The sequence below is a fragment of the Erpetoichthys calabaricus genome, chromosome 11 (assembly GCF_900747795.2).
Source record: "Erpetoichthys calabaricus chromosome 11, fErpCal1.3, whole genome shotgun sequence".
NCBI lineage: Eukaryota > Metazoa > Chordata > Cladistia > Polypteriformes > Polypteridae > Erpetoichthys > Erpetoichthys calabaricus.
Genome location: NC_041404.2, coordinates 62,407,720 through 62,421,462, shown reverse-complemented (window position 1 = coordinate 62,421,462; position 13,743 = coordinate 62,407,720). Strand labels below are relative to the sequence as shown.

General features: G+C 51.5%; 1 protein-coding gene across 1 annotated transcript; it reads right to left on the bottom strand.

Moving 5' to 3' along the window:
• Positions 1-668: 668 nt before the first annotated feature.
• Positions 669-13,444, bottom strand: LOC114660466 (hepatitis A virus cellular receptor 2 homolog). The gene is made up of 7 exons (XM_028813177.2): positions 13,244-13,444; positions 11,885-12,229; positions 9,512-9,598; positions 9,254-9,327; positions 6,881-6,968; positions 1,653-1,689; positions 669-1,495 (listed from the first exon to the last, which is right to left on the bottom strand). Exons 1-7 carry the CDS (start codon positions 13,293-13,295, stop codon positions 1,408-1,410), a joined length of 771 nt encoding a protein of 256 aa, XP_028669010.1. The 5' UTR covers positions 13,296-13,444; the 3' UTR covers positions 669-1,407.
• Positions 13,445-13,743: the final 299 nt, after the last annotated feature.

The window sequence follows — 13,743 nt, the reverse complement described above, 5'->3', positions numbered from 1 at the left end:
ACACATAATGTTGGCACATGATAAGCACATAATTCTCAACTCCCACGTTTTTCTGATATAATTCTGTAATATAAATACAAATACTGCAGCCCCCCAACCCCAGGACAGGTCTCAGCCACCCAAGGACCACGCGTGTCCCGTTCAGGTTCAGACCCCGGGGTCCGTCACAATACTCTTGGCAATGCTGCCTTGACCATTGAGGTGACGGCCTTGTCTCCATGTGGTCACCTGTTGCCAACACATTGGTCAGAGCAGACCCCCCCCCCCCCCCCCCCCCCCCCCATCACTTGCCATCAGGAGTTGCCATGCGAGGGGATTTTGCTTTTCTTCATCTTCATCAGCATTTTTAAATCTCGTTTTATCTTTTTTAACTGTGCTGGTGATTAAAGATGGGGTCTTAATGCGACGTCGTGAACTGCACAGGTGACAGGAGAGCATCACCGAGCTGCTAAGACCACCCAGCATGGACACACGACTCCGATTGAGACATGGCGGGGTGGGGGGCTTCCTCCCATTCTTCGCCATAACGCCCTGCCCACCGCCCACAGGCCCACCCGCCCCTCACCTCATCACTCTGTGAAGTGCGACCCCCGGCCCCCTCTCTGTCGACAACAATGAAGAGAAGAGGAGAGGAGAAACAAGAGGAGACATTTGAATAAGTTCACTCCGTGTCACATTTCATCGAGCGGACCCCCGAGATTACACCACAGTGCTGAGCGGACGTCGGTCACATTTAACACTCGGTGACTGAATACACTCGAACAACGAGAGACGTCCTGCTGGCTAAACAGTGTGGGCTGTGAGGGTCGGTCTCTCTGTTCGGGTGTCCCAGTGCCCGGCGCCACTGCCCTCCAGCTCCAGGACCCCCTAATGATGGCCTCTGTGTGGGGTTGGCATGTCCTTCCGTGTCACTGTGTCCCCCATCTCCCTCCCTCACAGTTAATAAGGTGGTGACAGCAGCAGGCCGTGCCCTTTGACAGAGTGGCACCCGTCCAGGGCTGTCCCTGCGTTTGTCCCACGCTGGTGGGTCGTTGTCGACTGAGTTTCTTTCCTGCACTGAGTGTCACTCGGCGTCTTCGTGACGCTTTGCCGTTCTCACTTTGCCAGAGCGGAAATGTCAGGATTAACAGCAGGGTTGATGGCATCAATTCAGGGCCACCCTGTGGCACACAGACAGGACTGGCAGGACTTCATTCTTGAATTGTCTTAAGGTGGACTTGCTTGACCTGGTGAAAGCTGAGAGTAGAAGTCAGACAAAGCCTCAGTGGTCCGTCACAAAATGAACAGAAAAACACGACATCAGTAAAAACCCAAATCCCATCCGCCCGTCCTCTTCATGCCCATGTCGATGGAAGCCTCAGAGGACAAATTCATGAGGTGGAGCCCCCTGGGCGCTGGCCATCGCCATTATGGGCACGGCTCACTCGTGTCTGGCTCTTCGATGTTGTAAATGTTCTCCTCCACGCCGACTCGCTCTTGAAGGGTGCAGACCTGCCTGTTGGACACAAGAGGACACAATGCCAGTTATAAAAATGGAGGTGACCAGAGAGACCGGGTCTGGCAATGGGGTGACAGTACTGAAGTCTAAGGGTGGCATTACTGACACATCTGCTCTACAAAAGTCCAAATGAGACAAATACTGGAATACTTACTGGGCTGAGCCCGTCTTCAGTTTCCGGTGGCTGGCACCTGAGGACAAAGAAGATGCTGATTAGCCACTGATGTCACACACCAAAGCAATGACACCTCTGGGGGGACTGAATGAGGACTGTCACTCAGTGCCACCACGTGTCTGTGGGTGACAGCCAGGCCACTCCCACTTTAATTTAACCCGTAGACGTGCAGCGTCAGATGAATTGCCAGTTTTTACTATTTCAAGTCCTGTGACATTTTGATTGGATAACAGCTGACTAGGTGATGGCCAATAGCAGGACGTCTCCCCAGCCCACTATATATCAGGTTAGGTTGGGGGGGCGGGCACTGGTACAGCATGTTGCCGTGCCCACCACTTGATGAAACACCTCGGGGTCCCAGGTGGTAACCCCCCAGACAGACACACGGTCCTATCCCTCACCCCCCACTACAAATGAGCCTCTATCTGCCGCAGCCAGGTGTTATGTGGGCATCCCCTTGGCCTGGTCCTACTGCTTGAGGCCTCACCAATGAGGATCACCCTCAGGTAATGGTGCCACATGGCCGTAGTGGCGTAACTGACGCTTCGTCACAATGCAGGTCACGTGTCTCAGTCGGGACTCCATGAGCAACACAAAGTCACACCAGTGGCCCCCAAGGACCCTCCGTATAGACACACATGAAGGAGTCCAGTCTTCATCTCAGGTCACTGGATGGCGTCCATGTCTCACAAACAGGGAGCACCAGGACTCTAAAGACTTAGACCTTCATCCTATTGCAGATATCAGGACCACCACACACCCCTTTGCAGTGACCTCATGACCCTCATGCTCTCCCAGTCCATCTACTGCCTTCATAGGAAGTGTCACCAGGGTCACATGACTGTCACTGCACAGGCCACTAAACCTCTCAATGACGAGGTCGACACTCTCTCCGCAGACAGACGCACTGCTGATGTGCCCAGGAGGTCATTAAAGGTCTGGCTCTCGATGTTTATCAAGACCCTCGCAAGCCCAGACCTTCAGACCCCTCACTCAGTCCCTCGAGAGCGCCCATCAGAGCCACCATTGAATTAGATACACTGTGGACACCAGGGGGAGTACAGCCCCCCTAACCCCAGACACATAAGCCACGTTCAGCCCACCAGACACTGCTATTCCTGGGGGGCCACTCTGGTCTTGTTCCCCACAGTGTCACCGTTCCCAAGTCAGCCTTTCCTTTCCATCTTTCTTCTCTCTTCCTTGTTTTGTCCATCCTCTGCCTCCACTCCCTCCCAGTAAGCTTCATCCTCCTCCTCCTCCTCCTCACGACTCTGGCTCTCCCAATGGTGTGAGGCGGCTCCTCTTATTCAGGTCCTGGGAGTGTTACAGGTGAGCTCATCAAGATTACCTGCAATCCCCCCCAGGTGTGGTAGAAGTCCACTGTATGACTCTGCAGCTCCCCCTGGTGGCCCCCCACGGAACCCAGCAGCACTGCACCAAACTCCAGCTCCCAGCATGCCCTGCTGGAGTCCGTGGTGCCACAGCTGCCCAGGAGGGCTGCCCTCTAGCGTCCCAGGGGAGGTACTGCTTCATCGATGTTCTTCCATTCTGTTGGCGTCCCGTAGTCGCCCGTCACAACACATACGAGGCACTCTAACAAACGGTGCTTCTACACTGGGATGTGTGGTTTGCTGTCGAGACTTAAAGAGCCGTTTCATTGTGTGACGGAGGGTCCTTCCCATGTCAAGTTGGTCCCAAATATGAGGACAAAGCAGATATCTTGCTGCAGGACACATCAGATCCAGAAACTCTGAGCTGCGTTTGTGTGACTCTGTGCAGCCGTTTGAAATCGGGAGACCACCGGGGTCTCACGGTACAGGCGGCCATTGATGGAGTCTGCTACTGATGGAAGTACATAAAGGTTCTTTCTGGAGATTGTTCTTCTGAGAACTAAAATGGTTCCCCTATGGCATCACTCCGAATCACAGCTCTGGCACTTTTACCTTTAAGAGTGTAGTGTGGCACAAGCTGCCTGGCATGTGAAGCTTTAAGCAGGTTGGCAGATTCTTATCACATTTATTAATTTCAAATAACTTTATTATAACGTCAGTGATGGACTGGCATCCGAGCTGGGATTGACTCTGACCCGGCAGGGAGGCCAACGGAATTGGTGGTCTGAAAGAGAGGCAGGGTGGCCTTCTCTGTCCCTGCCAGGACACTGTCACGAGATGCCAGCGTGGATGGATTGGGCAGAACGCCTTTACTCATCTGGCAGGCCAGTATAATGAAGGACTGGGGGAGATACACCCTCCCAAAATGGCATGGCAGATGGCAGCACTCATGGCAGGGCTAATACACCCATACACAGACCCACAGGGCGTACTGGAAATTGGAGTCCCATTGGACAGCCCTGTTAGATTCCATGGATGGTGGCAGGTGGAGCTGCAGGGATTGGACTGTCTCTACCTGGAGGGGCTTCCACCTGACTTGGCACCAGAAATACTCCCGGGTCCTGCATTAAAGGGGAGGGAGCTGTGAGAGAGGAAGAGGAAGAGGAGGAGGAGGAGGAGGTCAAAGGTCACCTGGGAGGAGTGGAGGACAAAGTAGAGAGAGAAGGAGTTGGACTTATGGATGGAGAAACAAGAAGTCTGTGCAAAATCTTCTCCATCTGAACCCCGGGGTCTGACCCAGACAGCAGGATGAGTGGGATGTCTGGTTAAAGTAAGTCGGAATTCACCGAAATCGGGCGAATTTCATTCCAGGAAACCTGAATTTAGCCAAAGCTGCATTGCTGGGACACATTAAAGGCAGAATTACGTTACGGATAACTCACTGATCCCGTTTTCTGGAATGGGCTCAGGATTTGAACGTTCCAGACAGAAAGATTGGACGAAATTCGACTCAGTTAGCGGGGCAACCAATGGAGTGAAAGTAACCAGCAAAAGAGCAGAGCCGAGAGTAACGTGAAGGGTCAGCACGCTGAGATGGCAATAATCAAAGGAGCCGAGCGTCCAATCAAAAGAGCAAAGTCTGAAAACGTCCGGTCAGAAATGCAGAGCCACCGAAGTGATGAAGATGTCGTTCCTCTTCAATTGACACTGAAGCCCAAGTCCTTCACCAAATTCAATCAGAAGACGGTAATCAGATTTATTTTATTTACAGGATGACAAATCCCTCAAATTCTATTAAAATGAATTGCCTACCGCCCTCCTGTCACTCCAAGATCTGATGTTGTGTCCGCTATTCGTATTTTTCTTTAAAGTACACCATAGACACAGTGATAGATAGATAGATGAAAGGCACTATATGATAGATAGATAGATAGATAGATAGATAGATAGATAGATAGATAGATAGATAGATAGATAGATACTTTATTAATCCCATACTCCAGCAGCAGCATACTGATAATAACAATATTAAATTAAAGAGTGATAACAATGCAGGTATAACAGACAATAACTTTGAATAATATTAACATTTGCCCCCTCGCATGAATTCGAATTGAAGACTTGCATAGTGTGGTACCCAGCTGGGGGCCCTACCTGGCCGGGACGCCCTGATTATGGACGGACAGGGGGAGAGAGTATTTCTGAGACAGTTTCTCCCCCGGACCAACAGAGGGCAGCCCCCTTGGTTTCCATTGGGGTCCACGGGTCATAAGCATGGCAGCTCACGGCCACCACCAGGGGGCGCATGGACGTTATCAGGGCCCTATTTGAGTGCGGCCAGAAGAAGCTCATTGGGCACCAGGAGTCCTTCTGGGTGCCCTATAAAGAGGGTCCGGTCACCAGAAGTCAACGGCCAGAGTCGGGAGGAAGAGGATAAAGCCTGAGGAAGAATGGATTAGGAAGGACTGGTGACGAAGAGGGGACTGTGCTGTGCCTTGCCCTGTGAGCTGGACTGGCGTCGTGTGCCTGTCTGTGTTGGGGATAAGGCGGCTGTATGCACCCTGAGCTTCACGACACATACAACCCAAATAATAGAAAGTCAGACCTAGCGAGAGCCACCATCACTTTGAGTGTTCATCACAAACGACCACATGAGGCAGAAGGGCATCATGAATGACAACAGTCACTTAAATATCTGAGTCATTTCAATGGAACTGTTTAAAGCCTCAATCTTCTTGAATGTAATAGAGAAACAAATCCCATCCTATTGGTGATCACCGAGCCTCAGAGTGTCTGAAACGATACCCCCAAGCTTAGCTCAAGGACCACCGGTAACGAATCAAACATCTAAAATGCGATGCCATCCTTGAAACAGCCTGCTGGCATCACCAAGCCTCATTGATCTGAACTTTTGTGAAACGGAGTAACTTTGCCCCCCGTACCCCACTGGGGTTGACTGCTGTGCACAACTTCAAGTCCTTCTCATCATTGTTGCTGAATACCCCTCTACCGTGTCATCATAAGGGTGGCATTTCTTGCACAACATATGGTCCACAAGTGGCCTAAAAATGATTTAGAGGGCCAAAAATGTGGGAGAACCCCAAAACGTTGGACATCATGCGTACCAAGACATCAAGACGAGTTGACCGGTACGTCACATGGTGGGGTTTACTCATTCCGGTGAGTCTGGAGGTCACCGGTCAATAAGAACTGGCACCACTGCCAAGGCGTTCAGAAGGAATTCTTATCAATACAAAACTCAATGATTACAAGTACAGCAAAATTCTCTAAAGGCAATGGATTGGAGTACCGGACCCCAAAGTTGTGCTGTGATCGGCCCACGTCTATAAGAGACCCCCTTTTTGAAATCAGACTGGCGGCTTTCGTGTGGCACACCCTGACTAGAGCTGCTCCTTGGCTGTGCCAGCTGCACCTCAGTCTGTCAGTCGCTTGTCTACAAATACAAGTAACTGCCACTAACTCTCCTCTGCGCTGCACCTCTTCCTGGCATCCCACCCTGTGGCATGGCTCTAAAGGGGTACCAAGAAGGGCACCATGGGAAAGCCTCTCTCCTGCCCACAAGAAAGACACCAGCCATACTGGCAGCCTTGGAATCCAGTGGTCTTGATAGATGGCCCACCACAGACGTATGCTATAGAATACCTAGTAGGAGGTGGGCAGCCAGTGGGCTGTGGTCTCCAGGACTGTCACTTTTAATCCATTTGCAAACCTTTCTGAGGACGAGCTGTCAAATTAAATCTACAACACAATAAACTGTGCAGAAGGTGACGGGCCCTGAATATGTTCTGAAACCTCCCCCCCCCCCTCCCTCAGCCCCCCGTCACCAACAGCCCCCCGACGCTGTGTGATACTCACGCTTATAAACGAGGAATGAGATGAGCACAATCAGCAGGAGGAGCAGAGAGGTGACCATGATGACGGGCACATGGATGGGCTGCCTGTCCTGTGGGAAATCAGAGAAAGAAATACGCGTCAGTCATCTGGTGTGAGCAGAAAGGGGACATCAGACCACCTGTGACATGGGAAGGGGCGCCAGTCCAAGGGAGGTCACATCAATCGCAGGATCAGGGGCCACCATTCAACACCGTGGGTTCACAAGGGCACAGTGATGGGCACTTTGGCTGGTGTCTCGTTGGCCTAACTAAGCATCATAGTGAGGGGGGGGGGGCTTAGGAAAAACCATCAGAGGTGGGACGTGCTGCGAGGAAGTGGGGCAGTAATTGGGCATGCAGATGTGCAGGTTGGCAATCTGCCCTTATTTGTTTATGATGAATAAGTAAGTAACTTCCAATGGGCTGCCTGCTTATGCCAAGCGACACGGGTTGGGGGCACCTCAGGGGCTGCCAGTGTCTTAGAGGACAGCCATCCATCTGCTCTTTGAAAGGCCATTTCCAAAGGTGGCTTTGCCCGGTCTAAACCACCATCAGCAGGCGGGAGGTGGCAGCCCACCCTGGATGTGACACCAATGCATGACATGTGCAGCCACTGACCACCGGTCCAACTAAAGGGGCCGAGGGGTGTTGAGAACCTGGAAATGTGGAGAATAAGCAGACGTCACATAGGTGGTGACTGAACCCGAGTGTGTGGAGCTGCGCCATCAGTCCACAGGCTTGACTTATTTATTTATTGATTGATTGATTACTGCTAGTGTTTCATCTTTGAATCAACCAATAGGACTTCTGCCTCACATCGTCAGGCTCCTGGGGGTCCAATCCAGTAAGTCAGAGTAGAGTCTGCATGTTCTCCTCGAGTCCATGGACCTTCTTCTTGAGGCACTTTGCTTTTCCATCACTCTGAATTGGCCCCCTGTGCGTTGACATCCCTTCCAGGGTGGGCTCCTGCCTTGCACCCAAGGTCGCCAGGATAGGCTTCAGCTCCCCCATGAACAGGCTTGGGGTGGGGAGGGGGGGATTAAGAAAACAGAATGGTGTTTCCTGAGCTCAAGTCCTCATTTAGGGGATTGTGGGGAGCTCAGATTGAAATTAGCAGCATCAGGAGGACCCCACCCTGAATGGGACCCTGAGCTTGAATTCGCCAGACATGAACACCTTTGAATTGTGAGAAGAAACCGAGGAGCTCAAGGAGGAGACACAAAGAAATGGAGAACATGCAGACCCTACACAGCCTGACTAGACCAGGGTTCAAATACTGGGCTGAACACCAAGAGGACCACAAGCCCCACCACCTTTGTGACAGACTAGTGGCACTGCGCTGGTGGACCTTTCAGAATGGGCGAGACCCCACTGAATACCAGCTTGTCGTAACTCTGACAGCAGTTGGCAGCAGGCATGATGTTCCAAAGCCCACTGAAGTTCACATGCTGGCAGCACTGGGCACAAGTCAATAAGCAGACATCAGGCCAGCAGATGGCCCACTCACTCGGGTCCAATTTAAAGTCCCGAAACTCCACAATTCAGGGAGGAAAACCCACTTAGATGCAGGGAGATGTGGACAACGTCCAGGTGTGGGATGTGCGCCCAAGACGCCAGATCAACGAGGTGGCACTGCCACTCACTGTGCCACCATGACACCCCCTAAACCCACTCAGTCTGTTGAACTCTGATTTTTAATCCCACCCCACATTCCCAAATAAGGCCCATGACCTGGTTAGAGGAATGGACAGGAGGAACATCTGATGGTGCCTGCTGGTTTTTAGGTGTCATTTGTGGACTTAAAGCCTTCAATGACAAAATGGCAGCACAGTAAATGAGGGCACAGCCCCAGAGTGACCGCCGTGAGATGGAAGTGGCCAGCTGTCCTTTGACTCCAAGTGGCACTGCTGTCCGTTCTATACTCTAGTGGCAGACTTCCATGTCATCTCAACCCCGGTGAGAAATGACACAAGTCCATCTTGTGACACATGTGACAGATGACGCTGCTCATTCGCTTTATAAAGATGGACATCTCAGTACCGGAGAAGACCCCCATTGCTGACTTGATAGAAAGGTCAGCTGGATGGGAACACACGAGGCTCATGTCACACGATAATCAAAGTCTTTGCGAGTGTTTGTTTCTCCAACTCAAGCCCCTCTCCCTGTCTGGGGGGCTCCTGGTTTTGGTCCATGACTGAGAGCTCCGAAGAAGACGTCCTTGAATCGGACAAAACGGAAATGGAGTCGACTAACCGAAGTCTCTTTTGTACTTTCAAGTCTGTTTTACTTTTGGACGTTGGCATAAAGGGGGCTTCGAGAAGATGACTGAGTGCCACCCTGAGCAGGACACACTTACCCCATCTAAGAAGTGGCCAGCTGCTGAACCGGGCTCAGTTTGGTGCTCCACTGGACTGGGAACTGTGGTGGTGGCTTATAAAACCAGAAGAAGGAAAGAAAGAAAAGAAAAACACACACATGTGAGCAAAGTGGGGACAAGTAGTGCCACCTGTTTGGGGCATTCGCCAGAGGTCAACGCCAGGAGGCGAGGCACACTTCTGAGACTGGAAATCACGTGTCCCCCGAGGCCACACAGCAATGGTCGAGAACTTCATACCTGCGGAGTAAAGACCCATATCACTCTCACTTGGTCTCTCGGAGGTGGCGTGTCCCCTGGATGTCGTAGTTGGTCCCTCGGAAGGCTCTGGGAAGAACACAAAAAATGTCAAAGAGCACAAACGGCGCCCCCACCAGGCTGGTCTGCAGTCCTGTTGTTCTCTCTTTGACTTTGGACTCCACGCTGTTACTGAATGGAGTCACTGCCCAGAGTGTGCCAAGGGTGCAAGTGTGGCACTGTGATGTCTGCATGGTCCTACTACATAACACACACCAACGGGACACGACAGGCCGCCGTCCAATGGCAGATATCAAGAAGAGTCCATTTATAAGAAAGTAACGCCTTCAAAATATTTTAATGTTGGTGACATGTGGCCACTAGAGGGCACTGCAGCTCTTCAACCCCAGAACACAAGTGCAGGTGACTTTAGTAAATCCAGCACCTTAAACAGGTGTCACTGCTCCTTTAATATTAAACTCCTCCGTCTCCTCGCCAGGCCAGCTTAGGCCACCTCCTCCCAAAAAGGCTCCTTTTATCTCAAGACCTGGAAGTGCCTCTGGTGTCAGGAGACTACAGCCTGGCAGCACTTCCGGCTCAGATGGTACCTCCTTCGAGGCGGGCACCTGAATTACAGCTCCCTGTGGTGGCACCCACACACCCCAACAGGACTGTTCTCCAAGTCTACATGTCCCAAGGTGCCCTGAAAGAGTATGAATGGGCACTTTGGCAGTGGGAGGCTGCCACCTAGTGCATTGGGGGGGACAAACAGCCCCCAGAAGGTACTGCAAAGACATCAGGCTGGGACGCCTGTCAATCCAACCGGGGCCTCCTGTCCAGGTAAGGAACCTTCCCCTCTTTTGGTCTGGATGTCCATCCATCCCGTGTGACACTTACAAATGGCAGTGACACGGTGCCATTCAACATATTTGTGCTCATCTCTGTCACCCACGCTTAAACCACCACATAAAGGGTCTTTGCGTGCCCCTAATTTAGGGATGAGAACATCTGCCTCGCACTACTGGATGTGTCATGTGGCTGCAATGCCAGCCAATGAAGGTCTGCAGTATGCTGATTGCATATGTATGAGGCTGATTAGCATAACCCAAATGAGGCTGTTTCAGGGCGGAACTGGGCGGGGCTTGAGGCAGGGTCATGAAGGCACATTTGCAAGATGATTGTGATGTATGAGGGGTAATTTGCATAGAAAGTGTGTTTGCCGGGTTTTATACCCCCGATTTATTTTTATTTTTTGAGTGTAGTCGTTTCTGTTTTTGGCACAGGTGTAATCATAAAGTTTTAGAAACGGTCCAAGCCTGCTGACAAAGCAAAGTGGCCAAAACATCCCATCACAGACCAACTGGGTGACCCACATCACCAGGCAGTGCCCACATTGTATAAAACACAGAGATGATTGCCCACCAGCTGAGTACTTCTCTAGTGCCACAGCAAGGCGCTATATGACACTCAAACTGTGTGCTTACCCTGCCTTGCGATTTTACGCTCTCTCCGTTTCCATTGGTGCTCCCACATGTCTCATGGGGACTGACTGGGCCACAGTGGGAGCCGAGTTCACTTGCACGTCACCCGTGTCAGGCCCGTGTCACTTGGTCTGCTGGTGAGTGGCTTTAGGTGACGCCTGGCCGCCCGCTGTGGTGACCGCTGACGTCAGAAGGGGAAGCGGCAGAGCAGAGTGTGCACTTTCACAAAGGACTCATAATGAAACTCAGAGGAGACTCTCGGATTCTTTCGGTCAGTCACACTGCAGTTGCCGCCCTGATTTTGTGGTTTTTACTTCCTTCAGTCCTCCATTTGAGAGGCGGAGCGGCGGGCCATTAAAATCAGAAGACCACCTGGTCCAGTTTAGGTCACCATACGCAACAATAAAAGTGACTAAACCTGTCCATTTATTATCAAGCCCAGTCACTGGGACTGTCACCAGTCAGCACAACATCAGGCACAGGGTGGGACCCAAGCAGTCAGGGCGACCACCAGTCCATCATCCGTGTGACTGCCACATACACTCACAGCTGGACAGTTTTTAAAAATTAATTAAATATAATCAATGGGTGGAACATGCAGACTCCACACAGAAAGGGCCGACTCGGGGCACTTGAGCTGTGACGTGGCAGCAATAACCAGAGTGCCCACCAGTGCCAGCCTGTCCTTCACATAAAGTGAGTGATTCTTAACAAGGTCATTGATTGTTAACAGGCGTCTAACTAACAGAATACGAGTGATACGAGTGTGAGACGTTCTACAGAGTGACACACACACAGGTATGTGACACTAAAGGAGAAATCTGTGAACGACTTGAGCCATTCAGGCTTAATGACATCTGACAATTAGAATCGTAGAAGAAATGAAAAGTCAAACCTTCAGTCACCCTGAGCCACATGGAGTTCTTCTCGTCGTTAAACAGTCCTGGGATCTCAATGCGGCAGCAGTACAGCCCGCCGTCTTCCATCGTGACGTTGACCACAGTGAGTGACAGGTCTCCTCGCTGGATGTCACCAGTCAGCTGATATTTGTCTGACATTCTGTGAACTCGGCCATCCCACTTATAAATCTCATTGGATCCACACTGACCAGTGAATGGACATTCACCGCGTCCCCAACAAACATGAACCCCAGATTTATAGGATGAGGACCGGCAGGGCAGAGTGACATTGTGACCAGCTGTAGCAGTGACTGCCACATCTGAAGATGAGAGGACTTCACCTGAAAGAAAAGGAAACCGAATTAGAAATTAGAAGTTAGAGGGGCATCTGTGCTGGAGAAGCTGAAGGTCCACAATGTGACCGTTGAGTGACAATAGAAGGGACGGGACCCTCGGAAATGTCCTAATAGAGTCACGCACTGAAGCATTTGGTGTTGAATTAGCTGGTCATTTGAGTGTGCGTGACAGACGACCAAATCGTGTGACGTGACAGGGGACCAACGCTGATGAGATGACCGTGAGTGGGCCGCCTTCATGGAGAACAATGTGTCGCCATTACAGAGGTGTACTCTGGTGGGCCATCGCAGTATTGACCCCTCTGTGTGTGCGCAGACGTCTCTGATGTCACACTAACCACCACCACGTCTGTCCTTCTCCTGCTGGAGACTAGTGAAGTGTGAAAATTGTCACACCTTTCGTGTCACCAGATTTCAATCAAACAAGGAGATCTGGTGGCTGGACTGTCTAATCAAATCGCTGTGACACCCTCGGACATCATCTTCATCATCATCAGCATGTGAAGGCCACGTAAACAGATGACATTACATCCAGCTGTGGTCAGAAGGGTCGGTCACCGCTAAATAAGGTTCCCTCCTGGAGGTAGCCGCTCCATAGAGACAGGAGGAGTTAGGACCAAGAGTGGTGTCTGTGTCAGGCAAGCTAAAGGGTCACACTGTGACAGTCAAGTGACCACAGAGGGGACTGGGCCCTCAGATGGCAGACAGTAGTGACATGTGCCAAGTGAGCAGGAAGGTGGCAGTGCCCAGATAACATGGAGCTGATGTCCGGTAAGTGTCCATGTCTGTCGTGAAGAACAGCTGCTAGGCCAGCCTGGTGACACCGATGACCGTTCACGCTACGACTCTGAGGACCATTGTGTCCACTGCACGTCGTCCCACCTTCCCATCACTTGGAGTCTCAGTCTTCTAAACGTTTCCACACATTCATTCAGGCCCATGCCGCCCCCCACCTTCTTTCACACCACCAGAGCCCACCATCCATGAAGTTCTACTTACCTGCCCTGAGGAACAGGAGGAGGCAGAAGATGGGCACAACCACCGGGCACATCCTCACAGCTGGCAGGACCCCCTGATTGTGAGCTTTCCTGTCAGGCGGCTTCAGGCTGCGTCTTCCACTTGTTGCTGTCAGCGACTTTCTGCTCTTCGGCTGACGTCAACTCCACAAAGCGAGAAAAGAAGGAAACTGCAGCTGATGAGCGGTGGGGAGGCGGGGGGCTCAGTGCTGAGGTTTTGACTTCTCTGTCTGAGGGTCTCAGATGACGAGGAACAGAAAGTTAAAGCCAAGTGCACTTCTGGAAAAAAAGAGCTTAGAAATGAAGAATCACATTCAGTCGGGGCAGGACCCTCAGGTTCAAACCCCAACCTGCTCACTGCGCGCTCTGATTGGTCCGGTGACGTACGGTGAGGTTCATGACTGGTGACTCCTTCAGAGTGACATTTACAAATCTAGGACCCCTTATTGATTATTCAGTTTGACGACTGGTGATGTTTCATAT

Excerpts from the sequence above, each read along its gene's own strand:
- LOC114660466 (XM_028813177.2), bottom strand. The coding sequence starts at position 13,295 with ATGTGCCCGGTGGTTGTGCCCATCTTCTGCCTCCTCCTGTTCCTCAGG. Across the intron at positions 12,230-13,243 it reads CCTCCTGTTCCTCAGGGCAG|GTGAAGTCCTCTCATCTTCA; the intron begins GTAAGTAGAACT and ends CTTTTCTTTCAG. Across the intron at positions 1,496-1,652 it reads CTGAAGACGGGCTCAGCCCA|GCAGGTCTGCACCCTTCAAG; the intron begins GTAAGTATTCCA and ends TGTGTCCAACAG.